The 21,391-nt window shown below is 35.0% G+C and overlaps 1 protein-coding gene across 5 annotated transcripts in view; it reads right to left on the reverse strand.

Annotated features, from left to right (window-relative positions):
- LOC106874788 (uncharacterized) overlaps window positions 1-21,391 on the reverse strand; it is a 105,164-nt gene that overhangs the window by 22,900 nt on the left and 60,873 nt on the right. For 4 of the 5 annotated variants that reach the window (XM_014922644.3, XM_089338187.1, XM_089338186.1 and 1 more), the window contains 10 exons: window positions 20,046-20,260; window positions 19,429-19,615; window positions 16,123-16,220; window positions 14,555-14,660; window positions 12,484-12,603; window positions 8,601-8,723; window positions 6,376-6,519; window positions 5,639-5,722; window positions 3,684-3,752; window positions 194-330 (listed from right to left, as the gene is read on the reverse strand). In XM_014922644.3, coding sequence (XP_014778130.2) covers window positions 194-330; window positions 3,684-3,752; window positions 5,639-5,722; window positions 6,376-6,519; window positions 8,601-8,723; window positions 12,484-12,603; window positions 14,555-14,660; window positions 16,123-16,220; window positions 19,429-19,615; window positions 20,046-20,260 — 1,283 coding nt within the window. The remainder of the gene's footprint in view (window positions 1-193; window positions 331-3,683; window positions 3,753-5,638; window positions 5,723-6,375; window positions 6,520-8,600; window positions 8,724-12,483; window positions 12,604-14,554; window positions 14,661-16,122; window positions 16,221-19,428; window positions 19,616-20,045; window positions 20,261-21,391) is intronic. The other variant, XM_052975154.2, reaches the window with a different exon arrangement.

The raw sequence follows: 21,391 nt of genomic DNA on the forward strand, positions 1-21,391 counted from the left end.
ATATATATATATATATATATATATATGTGTGTGTGTGTATTAATTTATGTTAATTCATGTTAATTTATGTTCCAAACACCAGCTTAATCATAACAATAAATTCTTCATTATTTTCAAAATTAATTGAAGCAAAGACAGTGTATTTCATCAGAAATATAGTAACAAAAAGAGTTAAGGGTTAAAATTGTTTTACCTATCGTTGCCATTCACAAGATTTGTTGATCCCAACCGAAGAGAAGAAGGAGAAGGAGAAAATTTCTCTTTCTCTTGATTTGTTATTTTTGAATTACTGCCATTTTCAGAGGGTAGAGAACGGTTAGCATCAGCTTTCTGAAACAGATCACAGGAAATAAGAATACCAAATGCATGAGATTTATTTGGTTGAGATTCATAGCATACTCCAATATCAACATATTCTGACAAAATAAAAAAAAGGAAAAAAAAAAAAAAACCAGAAATTTATTCTATGAGGCATGACAACAGTTAAAGTAACACTTGGAGGGAAATGACAGATGCAAGAATCTAGCACATTAAAACACAAAGATCTGATCTTCCAAACACCAGGTTAATAACAAAGTTATTTTACTAAATTCTTCATTAGTTTCAAAATTAATTTCAACAAACACAGTGTATTTCACCAGCAAAAACAACAACAGTAATATCAAAGACATGGAAACAAGATCACAGATTTTGGGGAAGGAACAATCATTTACATAGATTCCAATACTTCATCATCATCATCATCGTCGTCGTCGTCGTTTAACGTCCACTTTCCATGCTGGCATGGATTGGACGTTTTGACTGAGGACTGGTGAGCTAGAAGGCTGCACCAAGCTCAATCTGATCTGGCAAAGTTTCTACAGCTGGATGCCCTCCCTAACGCCAACCACTCCAAGAGTGGAGTTGGTGCTTTTATGTGCCACCAGCACGAGGGCCAGTCAGGCGGTTCTGGCAGCGACTACACTCAAAAGGTGTTTTTTACGAGCTGCCTGCACAGGAGCCAGTCCGGCAGCACTGGCAATGACCACACTTGAATGTTGCTTTTCACGTGCCTAAGATCTCGGGTATTGTATCAAGATTTTTTTTTAATTGTTCCAAGTGCACTGATAACAAAAGGGACTATTTTGACTGTTGCTTGATGTATTTCCCATACCTGGCACACCAAATTCTGGTATTTGTCTACCTTCACTCTCTCAGAGATTTCAACATTCTGGTCAGCAGAAACAGTGATGTCTATCATGACCCATTTATGTATGTCTTTGTGCACAGTCCTGATACCAGGGCAATTATGTCCCACAAGCCTATCTATAAAGATGGTCATATCCCACATGAGTTTCAGCCACTCATTCTCAACCAGGGCCTGTGGAAGGTGGTCATACTGACTATCAGTGCACAAAAGATCGTATTTCCTTTAGAGTTGCCAGTACACCCTAAGAGCAACCTTGTCATGTTAACTTCTGTACAATTTTTGTGCAGTGTGCAGCTGCTGATCATGTATCCACCACCACCACCACCACCACCACCACCAAGGCAGCAAGGTGGCAAAATTGCTAGCATGCTAGGCAAAATGCATAGCAACATTTCATTTGTTTTACATTCTGAGTTCTAATTCCACTGAGATCGGCTTTGTTTTACATCCTTTCAGGGTTGATAAAATAAGTATCACTTAGACACTGGGGTCAATGTAATTGACTTGTCTCCTACCCCGAAATTATTATTATTATTATTATTATTATTATTATTATTATTATTATTATTATTATTATTATTGAGTGAGAAAGCACTGCATGCCATCAAAGTGACACTGGGGTAAAATATACGAAGTCCAGTATACCCATCATGACTACCTGTCTGATAAGGGTACACCAGGCACATGCATCACAACCATATGTGCACGACATAGTGATCTCATATCAAGATAAACAGCATATGATCTTGCAGGAGGGGCCCAGTTAGAATTTTCTTCAAGTCAAGTAGCCCATCCCACTCAAAAGGTCCTTGAATAAGGGTTGTCTAAGGATGATGAACAAAATACCCATGTTTCCAAAGGTGAATTATCCAAACCCCAAAGAATTCCTCTCAACACATGGCTATGATGCTCCCCCACTACTTCTGCTCGTGATCAGGGATGCACATAATGTCGGCCACTAAGTGACATGCTCAACTGGTTAAGGTCAAGCAACTGACAAGCAAATCTGTAATGTTAAGCAGAATATTTGCTGTAGTCCATCTTTGTACTGAGACAATGTCCATCAATGTACATGATAACACTTCCAATCAGTTAAGATCAGAAACCATGAGAGCCACTGCCTATTATTATTATTATTATTATTATTATTATTATTATTATTATTATTCAGTAGCTTTATTTCTATTTCACTACCAAGCACAGCTGTGAGCAACCTTGGATATAAGCAGAATTTTGTTTTGGCTTTATATTGCACTTAAACATATGTATGCAGTGCCTTGGTACTATTTCTTTTATATATATATATATATATATATATATATATATATATATATATATATATATATACATTATTTACATTATTTACATTTGACGGATATTTCTCCTCATCTTGTTTGTTGTTAACACAACGTTTCGGCTGATATACCCTCCAGCCTTCATCAGGTGTCTTGGGGAAATTTCGAACCTGGGTTCTCATTCCTAACGATGTTACTATTATTATTTATTATTATTATTACTATTATTAATCAGGTCGCTGCCGTGAATCGAACTCGGAACCTTGGGGTTAGTAGCCCGCGCTCTTAACCACTACGCCTACGGGCATATGGCGTAGTGGTTAAGAGCGTGGGCTACTAACCCCAAGGTTCCGAGTTCGATTCACGGCAGCGATCTGATTAATAATAGTAATAATAATAATAAATAATAATAGTAACATCGTTAGGAATGAGAACCCAGGTTCGAAATTTCCCCAAGACACCTGACGAAGGCTGGAGGGTATATCAGCCGAAACGTTGTGTTAACAACAAACAAGATGAGGAGAAATATCCGTCAAATGTAAATAATGTAAATAATGTAAATAATGTAAATAATTCCTCATCTCTTAAATATAGAACTATATATATATATATATATATATATATATATATATATATATTCTGTATATTTGAAATTCTTGAGGCTTTGATTAAGAATTTGTCTGTACATTGCTAAACATTTCCAAGTCACCTAGTATTATGGGGATTATTTCAGTTTTTAGATCCTACATTCAGGTTAGCATTCTTTGTAGAACTTTACATTTAGCAATGGGTCAACTCCAAGTAAAAGTAAAAGTATGAAAACAACTATTCCTCAAAAAGGATTGTCCTTTTGCCTGAGGAATTTTGTCCAAGAAAGAGATTGCAATGATAGGAATAGAGACTAGAGAGGAGTGGGAAACCACCAAGGCAGGAACAAATATAAAAAAGGGGCCTCTTCAGAACAACAGATATGCTACAGAGGGTGGGAGAAGCAAAGTTAAACACAGCAGACTTTGAATTAAGCACGTGGAGGGATGAAACTAGATGCTTAAAGCATTTAGTCTGGTGCTCTGTCAACTTACCACTTTTGTAAAATTGCTCTTTGTTTTTTTATAAAGTTTGGAATGGTGTTATTAACAGAAAAATAAGCTTCTGCAAAAAAAAAATAATAAATAAAACAGAGAAATTTAAAAAAGTACCTTAAACTCTTCAAAAAATACTTTGTGGTTTTTTAAGAATTTAGCCCTTTTTTCTTCAAAATCTTTTTCCTGCAAAAGAATGAACAGGGAAATCAAAAAGTGAATAAAAGAGGAGACATATGTCATTCTTTCTATCTTTCATCTTTTACTTGTTTCAGTCATTTGACTGCGGCCATGCCGGGGCACCGCCTTGAATTGTCTTTTAGTTGTACAAATTGACTCCAGGACTTTTTTAAAGCCTATCGATATCTTTTTTGCCAAACTGCTAAGCTACAGGGATGTAAATACACCAACACTGGTAACCAAACAGTGATGGGGGCCAAATACAGACACAAAGACACACACACACACACACATATATATGTGCTATTATGTCAAACTATTGTATGTCCAAATTTGGCCAAATATGCTTTTTTCAATATTTATTTTTGCTTGCAATGGGTGTTTTTTCTTTTGGTCAAACTATCGTATCTCCAGCTGCATCAGATGCCAAGATATCAAAAATTGTCAAAGTGTAGTACAACAGTTTTGCTATGGAATGGTGAAACTATTTTTTCACTTTCTGAAAAAGCAACATTTTGGACTTATGACACTTTTGCATAATAACAACAATATATATATATGTAGTGAAACTACCTCCCGCCATTAGATACAAACTACTATCGCCATTACATACAATCGTCTCATTTAAATATAAATAAATGCGAGCGTAGTAGAGAACCCATTCCTTGTCCATCACGTGACTGATCATTATTCGAATCGGCAACTTCTTCGAACCGTTCCCGCCAGAACGCAAACTGACCAATCACGGCCCCTAATAAGGTCACGTGATAGAGTATATTTCTACCATCTGGTGAGCCAATAATTTGTTATAAATAGCTTTAACTCAGCAGCCAAATTTGTCTTGGTCCAGTTTCTCTTTGAGAACTGTTCCGTGTACCACACGACAGCAGCAGCAGCCAGCGACCACTTCAGCAGCTTCGTCCAGCCACGATGACCTCCGCCGTCGCCACATCAGCAACAAGAGTCTACTACTACTATCCAGCATCATCATCATGACCAACACGATTCTACGATTACTACTAACCAGCAACAATCTCTACCAGCGTCAACACGACTTACCATGTACACCAAACCAAACCTCCGCGGCACATCTCTCTCTTCGATTCTGTTAGGTGACTTAGCTTCACCACGGTAAATAAACAGACAAGAGATTTCAGCCTGCGATAAACGTCTGTCCTCAAGGCCCTGGCATCGAAGCCAAAACACAACTAGTGATAAGCTCTGCCACACTCAGCCAACTCACTTTCACATACAGAACTTTTCCTATAGTGTACTAAACAACTGGTATAATTGTTCACGTGTTATTGACTCTCTTTCTATCTGCTGTAAACACTCACACACATGTATCACTCACATACACACTTTTCTTTGCATGACGGCCTGTCTTTGATTATGTTATTATATGTCGCATTCACACTCTCACACAGACATACATCTTTAACGCTACAATAAATATTTCTGTTATTCATCTTATATGGTTGTGGTCTTTCATTACTGGTCATCTATGTTATCGTCGCATAACATATTATCTATATCATCCATTGATATATATATTGTGAGTTCGACCGTGTGACTCGTTTAAATAAAAGGAGTGCTGTTTTTCCATTCGTCACCATTTCTCCTTTTATGAGTTCGCACGGTCATCCCTTACATATATATATATATATATATATATGTGATGGGTCTCTTTCAATTTCCATCTACCAGATCCACTCACATGGTTTTGGTTAGTTCAAGGCTATAGTAGAAGGCACTTGTCCAAGGTACTATGCAGTGAGACTAAACCCAAAACCATGTGGATGGGAAACAAGCTTCTTACCACACAGCTATGCCTATGCCTATATTTTATGTCATCCCAAATATTTCTTGGGCAAAATCAAAATGATACTCACCTTTCTGGCTAATTCCTCTGTAGACTGCTCCAGTTCCTCTCTTTGCTGTTGAAGATTAACAAGCTTTTCTCTTAAAGAAGCATTCTGAAATATAAAACACAACGAAATTGGTAAGGCATTCAACAAAAGTTTAAAAGACATTAAAAGTAATATAAAATACATCCTTGGGTAATAGCACTAAAAAAGCAATTTTTATCACAAGACATGAAAATATAGGATAAGTTAAATATCTCGTCTAAGAATTACAATGAGCTGAGGCTGAAATACTATCAAGTTAAGGTATGGGAGTCATGTGTCTGGCAATTCCATCCAACATGATTGAAAATAATGCAATTTGGCAGATTTGCATATGTGTATCTTCAAATGGAAGGACACATCAGAGAATATAGTCCTAACTACACTATGTTTGAGAAAAGAGATTAGCTTGTCTTTGACCTTAGACCTTCTTGATCTAGATTAACCGGGAGTTAATAAAAAGCTAATAACGATATAAGAATCAAGGTGGCAAGCTGGCAGAATCATTATTGCGAAGGGCAAAATGCATCGCAGCATTTTGTCCATCTTTATGTTCTGAGTTTAAATTCTGCCAAGGTCATTTTTGCTTTTCATCCTTTTGTGGGGTCAATAAAATAAGTACCAGTTGAACACTGGAGTCGATGTAAGTCTGAAATTGCTGGCCTTGTGCCAAAATTTGAAACCAATAATTATATAAGTATCATGATTGTAATAAAACAAACTTCTAATGCACTCTGTTTTTCCATTTTCTCTCTTTCTGCAGTTAGTTCCTTCTTCAGACTTGCCATTTTCTGCTGCATTTCTTCTCTCATCTCTTTCTGTTTGGCACCAAGTTTCTCAGCAAAGTTTTTTCTCTCCTGTTTCTCCTAAGAAAGAAAAAGAGAAAACATGACATACAAATGAAGATGGACCATTGAGAAACTCTACCACTCTACATAGGTGCAAGTTTGACTCAGTGGCAAGAATTTTGCTTCCCAACCACATGGGTCCGGGTTCAGTTCCACTGCATGGCACCTTGGACAATTGTCTTCTACTATAGCCTTGTAAGTGGATTTGGTAGATGGAAACTGAAAGAAACTCATCATATATAGGTGCAGGAGTGGCTGTGTGGTAAGTAGCTTGCTTACCAACCACATGGTTCCGGGTTCAGTCCCACTGCGTGGCACCTTGGGCAAGTGTCTTCTACTATAGCCTCGGGCCAACCAAAGCCTTGTGAGTGGATTTGATAGACGGAAACTGAAAGAAGCCCGTCGTATATATATATATATATATATATATATATATATATATATATATATATGTGTGTGTGTGTGTGTGTGTGTGTGTGTGTGTGTTTGTGTGTCTGTGTTTGTCCCCCCACCATCGCTTGACAACTGATACTGTTGTGTTTGCGAACCCGTAACTTAGCAGTTCAGCAAAAAGAGACCGATAGAATAAGTACTAGGCTTACAAAGAATAAGTCCTTGGGTCAATTTGCTCGACTAAAGGTGGTGCTCCAGCATGGCCACAGTCAAATGACTGAAACAAGTAAAAGAGTATATATATGCCAAAACTAACCTCACCTGTGCTAGTGCCATGTAAAAAGTACTGAGTCCACTCTGCAGAGTGGTTGGTGTTAAGAAGAGCATCCAGCCATAAAATACCTTCTTAAAACAGACACAGCAGCCTGGAGTAGTCTTCTACCTTGCAAGCTCCTGTTGACTGTCCTATCCATGCATGCATGGAAGACAAACGTTAAACAATGATGATGACACACACACACACACTCACACACATATATACAAATATGTGTGTGTGTGTGTGTGTGTGTGTGTGTGTGTTTGTCCTCTACATTCCCTGGCAAGTGGTGCTGGTGTGTTTACATCCCATAATTTAGTGGTTCTACTAAAGCAATTGATAGAATAAGTACTAGGTTTTTAAAAAATCAAAAGTACTGGGATTGATGCAATTGACAAAAATTTCTCCAAGACAGTGCTCCCACATGGCCACAGTCAAATAACTGAAACAAGTAAAAGATAAGAGATAAAACTAATTCTATATATGGCATGGAAGCAAATAACAAAATATTTGGCAATGATACACATGTTGAACATACCAAAGTTTGCTTTCTTCTGAATATTACTATTAATATTGCAACTTAATGAAACAAAATTAACTTCATTCTTCTCCATTTCCATTAAATGTACACTCACTGTCTCTGTTTCACACTTCACACATAACCCACATATAGTCTGTGTTCTAAATAAATAAACCTTACATAATTTTTCTTCTACATACATAAGACCTACATAGACTATATTCTATACATATATATATATATATATATATATATATACACACAAATATATGAAGTGTACAGTAGTATATCTCCATTATATAAGGCTGATCTTATCAATTGGTTTTGCACTAGATGTTAAACTAAATTTTAAATAACAGTTCAACTGTGTAACCTTACATTCATCAGAGCTGGCAATTATGGAGAAAATATGGTAACTGTTATATATGTATGTGTGGTGCGGTGTGTGTGTGTGTGTGTTGAGTAATTGACTAAATAATCTCCTATGATTTGTGAACTGTATACATAAACTTTATATAGTATATATTCTACATATAAAATTTCATACTCACTGTGTTCTACATATAAAACTAGAAACAGCAGCAGTAATAGTAAAAACAGAGTAGCAGGGAAATAGTGATTCCTGACTTAGGCACATGGCCAGCCATTTCGGAAGGAAGGTGTAGTCAATTAGATCAACCCTAGTATTTATCTGGTACTTATTTCATCGAACCCAGAAGCAAGGAAAGCAAAGTCAACATCATAATGGGATTTGACACAGTGTTAACAAAAAACAATATTTGATTATAAATTTAAATTCTTTACAACAGCTATATGGGCCACCTTACAGGATTCTGGAGAGTAAAACTTAGTTTCAAATCTTTGGTTTACCTTCTCTTTAAAGTCCTCTTTGAGCTTTTCAAGAAGGTTTTCATGTTTTGCCTCAATTTCTTTGGTTTCTGCTTGATGTTTCTCTTTCAGACTTTGGCGACGTTGCTTAAGAACATCTTCAAGCTGTAGGAGCAATGGAAGATTTCATAAGGTGAAAAATTGAACATATGTATGAATATATATGTACACATATACACGTGTATGTGTGTGTGTGTGTGCTTTTGTGTCAGTGCTTGTCCCCATATATACTGAGTGGAGGTGCATGTCTTAGTGGTTAGGATGTTGGACTGGTGAATGTAAGATTGTAGCTTTGATTCCTGGACTGAGCAACACATTGTTTTCTTGAGCTTCATTTCACATTGCTTCGGTCTACTCAACTGTCAAAAATGAGTAATCCTGTGATGGACCTGCGTCCCATCCGGGTGGGGAGTATATATGCCATGAAACCAAGAAACTGGCCCTTATAAGTTGGCATGACTCAAAAAGGTAACTAGCTTTATCATACATACTGAGAGGTTGACTCAGTTCCACATTACCTAGTATCATAGATACAGATGCACAGAGTCAGACTCTGACTCCATACATGTGAAGACATGCCTACAAAACTTTGAGTAATGAGCTGAATGAACCTGTAATTAAATACTTAAACTCCAACTACACATGTTGAGTGTTACTTTCTTTCATGTATATATATTTATTTATTTAGATAAAAATAATTATGGCCAGTATATAGGGTTACCCAGGGTTTTCTGTCCATAAAGCGCTTAGCTTTACAATGTCTCATCAGACTCTAATAGCTGGTCTAAATACTCTACTGCTCTATAACTTAGAGTGTGCTTCTCTTTCTGATTTAGGATTTACTGATGGTATATATATATATATATATATATATTTATATATATATATATATAAGTTGTAATAATGAAGTAAAAACAAATAATGATAGTTTGAAAGCATTTAATATTTAGGTTTCTGATTTGTGTAATATAGCCTATCCTGACTCTAACAAGGATTTGGAGCAATTTGTTATATTTGACTCCAGTCGCTTTTAAGCATAACACAAAATAAATATATATATATATAAATCATACTATATACATATATATATATATATATATATATATATATATATATATATATATATTACTATATACATAGTAACACAGGTGGCAGAATTGATTAATTGATTATCTTATTATCTTTAAAAAAAATATGACTTTCTTTCTCACTTTTACAACTTTGCTATGGACTGCAAACATTCAATGTAACCATTGACTTTTTTCAGAGACTGTACCTAACCTTAAATATTGTATGCCAAATTTTTTTAATATTTTTTAGGAGAGTGAACAATGAGTTCAATATTATATTATATCAATATTATATCAAAGAAAATCAAATATGCCACCCGCATTATGATATACGATACATGTTTTACATATGGCATAATACTTATACAAGAGGATGCTGAAAATTTCCTGGTTTTGAGGGTATTGTGAAAGACCTGGTTGGAGGCCCAACCTTCTAAGTTCTTTTATAGGGTTTAGAATTAGAAAAACTAAAGGACTGTTGCAATAAGTTTGTGAATCTGAGAGGGGAATAGGTTGAATAAAATCATAACCAACTGATTCTCCTGTATTTTCTATTTTCTTTTACTCAAAACCAGGAAGTTTTCAGCACCCCTTTGTATATATATAGATGTGTGTGTGTGTGTGTGTGTGTATATATATATATATATATATATATATATACACACACACACATGCACACACATACATATATACACACACACATAAATATATATATATACATATATAGATACAAATTGAGATGCAAATGCATATACAAATAACGATACACATCACAGAAAGACAAAATGGAATAAGCAGAACAAGAAGAATCACATGGGATAAAGTCATTGAATAGATCACAGAATGTGTAGTGAAAGAACTTTGACAAAGAAGCGAAAATAATAGTAATAAAGCTGAAGGGAAGACCAAATATATAGTATATAGTGGATGTGTTTAATTGGCAAAGTATGACCTTCGCCAAGTATAACAATATCTGTTTCAATACACTATTTTACATCAAGAATCTTACAACACAAATACATAAACATATATATATGTGTGTGTGTGTGTGTATGTGTGTGTGCGTGTCTATATATATATATATATATATTCTCTGAGTGGTTGGCGTTAGGAAGGGCATCCAGCTGTAGAAACTCTGCCAAATTTAGATTGGAGCCTGGTGTTGCCATCCGGTTTCACCAGTCATCAGTCAAGTCGTCCAACCCATGCTAGCATGGAAAGCGGACGTTAAACGATGATGATGATGATGATGATATATATGTCCACCAACAGGTCAATGTCAGGACACCCAACCAATCAACACTACTACTATCATAGCAGTCCTCCTTCGAACCCACAAGAGTTAACAAGTGAGATAGAGACAGGCAGAAGCAAGAAAAATGCCGCTGTTACTTGAATACTATACAAATATGTCTTTAAAAAGACTTTTCTTTTAAATTTACCAAAATTTAATTTTCCAATAATTTTTCAAAACTTTCTTATTCATATTTACTGTTGAAAAGATCTCAAGGATCGAAACCGGTTCTGTAATGTTCTTTATAAAAGTATTTTAGCATTTTCTACTTTGTCTTTTTTCTATATATATATATATATATATATATATATATATATATATATATATATATATATTTAATTGATAAGCTGCAAAACCATCACAAAATCTGTTTCTCAGAGTTTCACGTTCCCGAATGTGATGTTTTTGCAGCTTTATTGATAAAACATATTACTCTAACTCTGGTATTTGAGTACTATTTTTTTTCCATCTTGTTTCACATTTATGTGCTTACTCTGGTATATATATATATATATATATATATACATCTACACTCTCTGAGTGGTTGGCGTTAGGAAGGGCATCCAGTTGTAGAAACTCTGCCAAATCAGATTGTTGGCTGGTGTTGCCATCCGGTTTCACCAGTCCAGTCAAATCATCCAACCCATGCTAGCATGGAAAGCGGACGTTAAATGATGATGATGATGATATATATATATATATATATATATATATTTGAAAAGATTTGTAAATGTACCACACGAGTAAGTAGATATTAAAGATAAATAAAAATGAAAATGCCGCTTTTAAAAAAAATTTTTGCTGTGTTTTAATTAATTTACATTGCATGTTTCGGTTTTTTTGAAAAACCTTATCAAAAATGAGTATAAAATATGTGAGAAGAGAAGAGGGCTATTAATAAAATAAAATTGAAATTAAAATTAAGAATGACATTCATAGTTTACTGTTATTTCTTGCATGTGCACGTGGTCCTTTCGTTGTGTTCTGAAGGCATGGTAATTTCAACTCGCTGTGATAGTAGATCTGTTTTTGTAAATTAAATAGCTATTTAATTTACAAAGACAGATAGTAGTAATTTACTATCACAGTGAGTTGAAATTACCATGCCTTCAGAACAGAACAAAAGTACCACGTGCGCATGCAAGAAATAACAGTAAACTATGAATGTCATTCTTAATTTTAATTTCAATTTAATTTTATTAATAGCCCTCTTCTCTTCTCACATATTTTATACTCATTTTTGATAAGGTTTTTCAAAAAAACCGAAACATGTGATGTAAATTAATCAAAACACCCAAAAAATTATTTTTTAAAGTGGCATTTTCATTTTTATTTATCTGTGGTGCACCAGCATGACCGCAGCCACTTGGCTAAAACACATAAATAAAAAATATATATATACACACACACACACACACACACACACACACACACACACATATACAGATATGGTATATAGAACAATAAATAGTATATACATAGAAACTGAAGTGTCACAAACCTCACGATTAAGATGTTCAACAGCATTTTGTTGTATTTTAGACATTTTTATTTTCTCAGATTCCATCATGCTATTGTCTTCATGCAAACTTTCTTGAGAATCTAGTGACTGCATTAACTCCTACAGTTAAGTAGTAATAAAGTAGAATTAATTAACTTTTACAGTTCTCCACTTACTGACTCTATTCTATTGGATGGATGGATGTATCTGTATACTGACTCAGCTCTGTGTTCACTAAGCTGCTTATTGTCCTCTGTGTATTTGTATATGATACAGCTAACATGCTTTTTGACAAAACATGTGTCAGACACCAGAAGTATATTTGGTCTTTTAGTCCAAACAATAACTGACTGAAATCCAATCTGTTGGATGGCAGAATTGGAAGAGTACTAGACAAAATACCTTCTAATATTTCGCTGTGTCTCTTTACATTCTGATTTCAGATCTTGCTTTCACTTTTCAGAGATCAATAAAAATAAAAGCAGTCAGGCTCACAATCATGAGGTAGTGAATTTGATTCCTGAACCAGGCTGTGTGTTGTGTTCTTCAGCAAGACACTTTATTTCATATTGCTTCAGTTCTCTCAGCTGTAATGAGCTGTGACATCACTGATGCCAAGCTGTATAGGCCTTTGCCTTTCCATTGGGTAAGATCAGTGATGTGGAGAGGAGAGGCTGATATACAAGGGTGACTGCTGGTCATCCATAAACAACCTTGCTTGGACTTGTGCCTCGGAGGGGAACTTTTTAGGTGTCATCTCATGGTCAGTCGTGATTGAAGGGGGTTTTAACCCTTTACCCTAATTGGTAAAATAAGCACTGGGATTAGTATTACTGATTATACCCTAGAAGGCTGTGCCTCAGCTAGGCCATTGTCCAATGAATGAAACTATTAAAGAATAAAAATATATTGCATACTGCAGTTAAACTCTGGAGGTGATCAGCCCTAACCATCTCCCCTTTCTAGGACAAAAACATTAGGCTATAAGATTAGCTTAGTCATCTTGTAAGGGTCAAAAATTTAAGAAGCATAGAGTGGAGTAACTGTAAAATATTTTGTTAGTGCGCCTACATGGCATTTACTTATTTCTGATTTGTTGAGTAACAAAATCCACCTTCCATTATTCCATTGTATGGAGCTCATTAACAATAGGTTCCAATCAAAGACTTATCTAAACATGCCCATTGCTAAGGGGGCACACTGAACAGCACTGCCCCTCACTATTCAACGGTGCACCCTCAAATTTAGAAAGTACAGTTTACAAAATTTTTCCTGCAATACAAATTAGTGCCCACCCAGAATATTCTGAAGCACCCCCAGGCACCAAAGTCAGACAATGGGCCTGTATCTAAAGCATCAATGTCATTTCCATATATGGACATGTTAGAATGTACAAATTTGAGTTAGTCGAGTAAAACTACTCGTGAAACCTCATTTTGCTTGCTTAAATAAATTCATTATACTTATAGCTAAATTAGAAGGACATGCCCATAACATTCTCCTAGCTATCTGAGATTGATGGGAGAATGTTAACCCCACAACTAGTGCTCTGGTTCAAATGCTCACAACAGAATGGGCTTTGTTAAATGTACCCAAAGGTTAGGTGGAAATGTTAAACTGGGCAATAATCCAATAACAGAAATCCTCCTTCTGACAGACATCCATATACCTTCATTCACAAGACTTAATTTCATCCAAGTCTGTAACAGAAGACACTTGCCCAAAGTGCTGTGCAAAAACACTAAACCTGCCACTATTTAAATGCAAAATAGATTTTTTTAACCACATGGTTTTGCTTGCCTCCATATACAGACATATTAAAGTGTACAAATTTGTGTAAATTGTGTAAGATTTCTTGCAAGACTTCTATTTGCTTAGTTCTAGGAGTTTTCCTATTCTCTATTCTAGGTTAGAATAACTGGTCATTTCTGTAATAGTTGGTTTGAGTGAATTGGCTTGTAATTCATCTAACTGGACAACTATTACAACTGGACACAATAACAAGGTTAGTTTCTTTTAATCCTAAGAAGCCAACAAATGTGTCACTAAACCAACCAAACTCCAATCTTACCTTTTGATTTAAGGTCTGCATAATTTTTTCTTTCTCTTTTTCATAAATTTTTTGGTTCTCAGATTTTAACTTGGACAGTTGGTCATCAAGTTCCTGTTGTACTGATCTTTAACAAACAATGACAAAAGAGAAATAAATTGATAAAATATAATGATGACAGATATGTGCATGTGTGTATACATGTATGTGTGTGTGTGTGTGTGTGTGTGTGTGTGTGTGTGTGTGTGTGTGTGTGTGTGTGTGTGTGTGTGAGAGTGTAGTTAGTTAATTTGAGGACGTTAAGTCCTCATTAGGAATTATATAAGCCAAAGTATTCCACTGGTTCAATCCGTATCATATAATGATAAAGTTATCTGTATATGTTTAGGATTACTGAAATGATTAATATAGAGGGAAAATAAGTAGAAGAAAATGGAGAATAAATGGATGATTTATTTGCATATTGCAGAAAGATGACATTTTTTTAAAAATCATTAGAAATAAATTGGAAGTTGACAGCTCAAAAAAGTTAAGAAAAAAATGCAAGAACATACATATATGTTTCTGTCAAAACCAATAAGTAGATAGGAGCTTCCAGACATGTTGCTTAATGTCAAGAAAAAGATATAATGATTACCTAAGTGGAGTTAGCTCTTTTTGAAACTCTGAAAAAGTCCAATTATAAAATAGTATGAATGTGGCAATTTTCTTGACGTTAAACATGTTTGGAAAATCCTATCTACTTCTTGGTTTTGACAGAAACATATATGTATGTTCTTCTTACGATTTTTCTTGACTTTTTGAGCTTTCAACTTCCAATTTACTTGTACATCTTTCTACAACATGCAAATAAAATCAGTAATTACATCCACTTATTCTCCATTTTCTTCTATTAGCTTTTCCCCTTATATATATATATATAATTTAGAGAAAAAAAACACAATTATTTAATTCATCCATGAAAATCTACTATCATATATAGAAAAAATTAATAAGTAAATACACTATAAAGACCAATAATAAAAATCAAAAAAGTACAAAGTAATAAATATTAAAATAGTAAAAATGACTACACGTGTTTCATAACCATATTTTCAAATAGAAAATAAAATAAAAATAAAATCGATTCAAAATAAATCGATCGAAAATAAATTCTATTCAAAAATATAGCTAATCTTTAGGTCAAAATACAATAATAATAATAAAATCAATGCATATATATCGACTAACAATAAATATCAAATGAATTTATATAAAAATACTTATTTTACCAATAAATAAAAGAAAAACATTTAACAATATTACTGAAAATAAATTCAATACTTATCTTATTGAAGCTATAGTTTAAACTATAGCTGAGTTTGATGAAATCGACTTTCTCCCTTCCCCAAAATTGCTGGCCTTGTGCCAAAATTTGAAACTAATATTTAAAGAGGTGTTTAATAGTCTAATATTTAAAGAGGTGATTAATAGTCTAAAAATTATAATTTCCTTAATGACTCATCCTAAACATTTAGAGATTCAATTAATTTAAAAGTTATGAAAACCAATTATAAGACATTAAGTTACAACAAAAACTCAAGTCATACTTGATCCTGTCTTCTTTCTCTTGTTCAATTTTCTCAATTTCTTCAAGTTCTTCTTTCAGAAAGATTGCTTTGAGTTCTTTAACTTTGGTCTCTTTATTCTAGAATGTAAACATGAACAGACATTACACTCTCAACCACCATTCCATCTATTCCTACCATCAATACAAACTAGATTTCCCACTATTCCCCTGGGACCATCATCATCATCATCATCGTCGTCGTTTAACGTTCGCTTTCCATGCTAGCATGGGTTGGACGATTTGACTGAGGACTGGTGAAATCGGATGGCAACACCAGGCTCCAATCCAATTTGGCAGAGTTTCTACAGCTGGATGCCCTTCCTAACGCCAACCACTCAGAGAGTTATGTTAATTTATAATAGCCACAGCCTCCTGGCAGCCAACATTGGAAAATGGAAAATACTTAGACAAAAACATAATGTATAAACACAAGCATTTAATATTTATCATATAAACAAATGATTGATCCTTCATTGGTTTCAATGATAAGTAGTCAGTTGTTTCATCAACTGAACTACCTACTCACTGAATTAGCCAACTGACTATTCCAGAAACACATGTACTTGTAATGTAATTTTCAGGATGAATCAAGGTGATACAATGGGACAAGGCTGCATATCTAAATTACAAGTACAATCCATCTGCTGAATGTTCTCTCAGTTCCCATCAACTCAATTTTACACTCACAAGGCCTTTGGTCAGTTTGAGGGTATAATAAAAGATACTATTCAGAATTCAAAATACCACACAATGGGATCAAACCTGAGATTTCATAATTACAATGTGCACTTCTTAACCACTGTACCATACTTATGCATCCACAATTTAAACATATATGTAACTTTGTTCGTTTTTTCCCGTCCTTGTTTCTGTATACATTCGCTGTTTTCTTCCAAGGAATCTAATGCTCTTAGCTTAGTTTTTCCTTGGGGCTGGCCAAATTGAAGCAATATCAAGAATAACCAGCCGAAATTGCAAAGATAATCTGGATCTCGACTGAAGAAAGAAAACTAAGAATGACCCGTCTTTGTTTTCTTTGTATCGTCTATCTGGATGTTTTGTGGTCCCTTTCTTGTATCACTTAACTATCTGGATGTTTTGTGTTCTTGTCCCATTCTGTATTATATATATATATATATATATATATATATATATATATATATATATATATAATGGTTTTTCATGTATATGAGGTCAGATCAATAAGTATCCAGACTGTTGCCATAGTAACAAAGTGAAACTGCTTAGCAAAGATTGACCTTGATTTCTGCTATGCATGTGCACTAAGTTTTAACATTCTAGCTCACTTTTGCTGTTTACAGCAGTGGTTGGAAGGAAGGTGTGCAGTGTGTGATCATCACATTGACCATGACAGAGAAAGTGGTTATGACAATACCTGCTCCGAGGCCTATGCAAAGTTGCAGAAAGAGTATGGAGAGGAGTGTATGAGCCACACACAAGGAATGGTTCAGAAATTTCAAATATGGCTGAAAATATGTCAATATTGACGAATGTTCTGAAAGACCCACAACCAGCAGAACTGAGAAAAACATTGCAGATGTGCATGCAGCTGTGAGGGGAAGTTATTGAATCACCATCAGTGAGTTACCAGAAGATGTGCAGATTAGTTACGGTTCATTTCAGGTCATTATCACTGAAGATTTAGGTATGAGATGTGTGTCTGCCAAGTTTGTGCCCAAACTGCTTTCAGCTGACCAAAAAGACACTCAGGTTTCAGTTGCACAAGATCTCCTTGATTGTGTCGAGAATGATGAAAACTTTTGGAAAACTTTGCATAGGCCTCTGAGCAGGTATCACTAAGCTTTTGGCAAAATCTGATGCAGGTTCTCTGCTCAACTTTCTCTGTCATGGTCAACGTGATGATCACTTGCTACACCTTCCTTCCAAGCACTGCTGTAAACAGTGGAAGTGAGCTAGAATGTTAGAATTTAGTGCATATGCACAGCAGAATTCAAGGTCAATCTGAGCCAAGTGGCTTCACTCTGCATGCTTTAGCTTCGTTACTATGGCAGAAGTGCAGATACTTATTGATCAAACCATGTATGTCTGTATATACATGAGAAGACATCAAGGAGATGCATTAATCATAAAACTGCGATAATTTATACACCTGTCCAGACTTAGCTATAGTTGATATTTTGAGTTCTTGCACAAGACAAATTACTCATTTCACGCAAGTCTGGCTGGATGACAAATGTTTTGATTCCAGTCTTATGAGAAATTGATCATTTCCAAATCTGAAAATATCATCTTACTCAAAACCAGCATGAAGGCTGAGGTTGAGTGTTATAAATAAAAAAAAGTAATATAATGGAAGCTGGTAATAATGATCACTTTAACAATAACATGAAGCAGAGGTTATGATATCTTGAGAAAGTTTGGAACCCACTAATTAGAGTCAGTAGCTTTCAGATCTGGGGATCAAGGACTCTTTTCAGGTTAAACCACTATTTTTCTCCATTGAGAGGTCACAGCTTTGGTACTTTAGACATGTGGTCAGAATGTCACAGGAAAGGATTGCAGACAGATTCTTCAAGTTGAGCTAAGTAGCAGGAGATCTAAGGGTACAGCAAGAGCAAGATGGTTGGATGATATCCATAGTCTCAGATGGTCAGACTTAAGAATCCAGCAGGAAAATATAATGACAATAGCTTCTGATAGGACCCTGTGAAAGAGGTGCCTAACGACTCTATCCCAATGATCCTCCCAGGAATAGTTGTGGCCAAAATGGATGGATGGATGGATATTGTTTAGTCCCACGCTAACAACAACTGATTAGAGCTTTGATTAAAGGTATTCCAGTCTTGACCATCCTGTCTATTTTTCAGTTGTTGTGTATTTTGGATTACTTTATCTAATGTGTATTTCCTTTTGTAAGATGGTAAGGTAGAATTTGAGGAACATTTGGCTATTTTTAACAGGTCAAGCAAACATGTAGAGGGTCCCTCATTGATTCATTATAAAAAATAGTTATTTAGCCTCAAGTCAGATCTGATCAACTGACCTAGACATTCCAGCCATGACCAATTCATTACTTTTATCAAACATACTACACAATTGGTTACATTATTTGATATGAAGGTGGATCAGAAAGTAATGCAAATAAAAATTGCATTACTTTCTAACTTACCCTTGTATGTCCTTTTTTAAAGATAGTGGGGTAGGGTTAAAGAAGAATTTTGGCTGCTATGTCTAGCAGCTTAAACAAGCATTTAGATGCTCTGTAGTTGGCTCATTATAAAAGTGATAATCAAAGCTGGTATACTTCTCTCATTTCTTCTTTGGCTTTCTCAAGTTCTTTTTCATATTTTTCTCTGAGTTCTTTCAGTGATTTCTCATGTTTCTGTGCTATTTCTTGCTTCTTTGATTCTAAATCTGTTTCTGAACATTCTTCTGTTGTTTTCTTCATTTCTTCTGGAAGACTCATTTTTGAAGATTCTTCAGAAGATAACCTAAAGGAAGAAGATGTTGCAGGTTGTTTGGTTAAGTATACTTAGGAAAAATGAGTGCAAGTGCAGAAATATTGCAACTACTGCAACAACCAATTATAACAATGGATTTAAATTTTGGTCCAAGGCCAGTAATTTTAGGGGTTGGGATGAGCCAAATAGATTGACCCCAGAGTTCAACTGGTAGTTATTTAATCAACCCTGAAAGGATGAAAGGCAAAGCTGACCTCAGTGGCATTTGAACTCAGTGTAAAGACAGACAAAATGCCACTAAGCATTTTATCCAACATGCAAACAATTCAGCCAGCCTGCGACCTTTCAACCAAGTATAATAATAATAAAAATACAAATTATAACACTAACTTTGGGCTCATTTAATGAATTCTATTTCTAAACAACCTTACCCTCACATTCTCTCTTTTTTTTTATGTACCTGTTAGCTGTTGCTGTTGATACTACCACTACTGGGATTTTTGCTGCAACTGCAGCACCTAGTGATGGTGATGTTGGCGTTGGTGTTGGTGACGGTGTCAAGATCTCTTGGATTCTTTTGTTTTCACCTCCAGCAACATCAAGAAATGATGGGCTGACTTTCTCTCCAGATTCGTCACGTGCAGTAGATTTCAAAGACAAAGTGCCATCAAAGTCCTACAAACAGAAAGTAAATGAAATTATTCAATTTAGAAGTAAAGATTCCTAGATCAAATCCGGTCTAAGTACTATGAAAGAAAACGAGATGATAATCAGACACAATTGCTTGTGATTTTCCTGAGGCTCAGCACTCAAGAAAATCACCCAAATATAAGTTCATGGGGAATTAGGCCTAAACAATGATGTAATTTGTCTGTTGTTTCTTGTTCCTCATAAACTGATTTATTGAGAAAGGCTGTGTGGTAAGTAGCTTGCTTACCAACCACATGGTTCCGGGTTCATTCCCACTGCGTGGCACCTTGGGCAAGTGTCTTCTACTATAGCCTCAGGCCGACCAAACCCTTGTGAGTAGATTTGGTAGATGGAAACTGAAAGAAGCCCGTCGTATATATGTGTATATATATATATATATATATATATATATATATATATATATATGTATATGTGTGTGTGTTTGTGTGTCTGTGTTTGTCCCCCTAGCATTGCTTGACAACCGATGCTGGTGTGTTTATATCCCCGTCACTTAGCGGTTCGGCAAAAAAGACCGATAGAATAAGTACTAGGCTTACAAAGAATAAGTCCCGGGGTCGATTTGCTCGACTAAAGGCGGTGCTCCAGCATGGACGCAGTCAAATGACTGAAACAAATAAAAGAGGATAAAGGAGAATGAAATGGATAGTGTGAATGTACTTCATTATCAATCCCTCTTACCATCCATTAATGACTTTGGATAGCTTAGTTTGTTGGTGGTTTTATGACCCTTCCCCATATGCTTTGTACATTCTCTCTCTAATCATCACTGAGACAAGGGAGTCAACATATATTCTTTATGAGCCAAATCTAAAATGTTAAACTTTAGATTACAATTTTAATTCACCCGAAGAAAATGTTTTATTTTAATCATGAAATGGATTTGTTCATCAATAAAGAAATGCATCTGAAACAACTATAGTGAACTTCAGCCCATCTGTGTTCTTATATATATATATATATATATATATCATCATATATATCATCGTATATATATATATATATCATCATGATCATTATATATATCTATATACATACACTCATACACATATAAATAAATAGTAATTTACAAAATAAAAAAAAATCATATTTTAGCAT

This window comes from Octopus bimaculoides, chromosome 20 (genome assembly GCF_046866305.1).
Source record: "Octopus bimaculoides isolate indiv1 chromosome 20, ASM4686630v1, whole genome shotgun sequence".
Taxonomy (NCBI): Eukaryota; Metazoa; Mollusca; class Cephalopoda; order Octopoda; family Octopodidae; genus Octopus; species Octopus bimaculoides.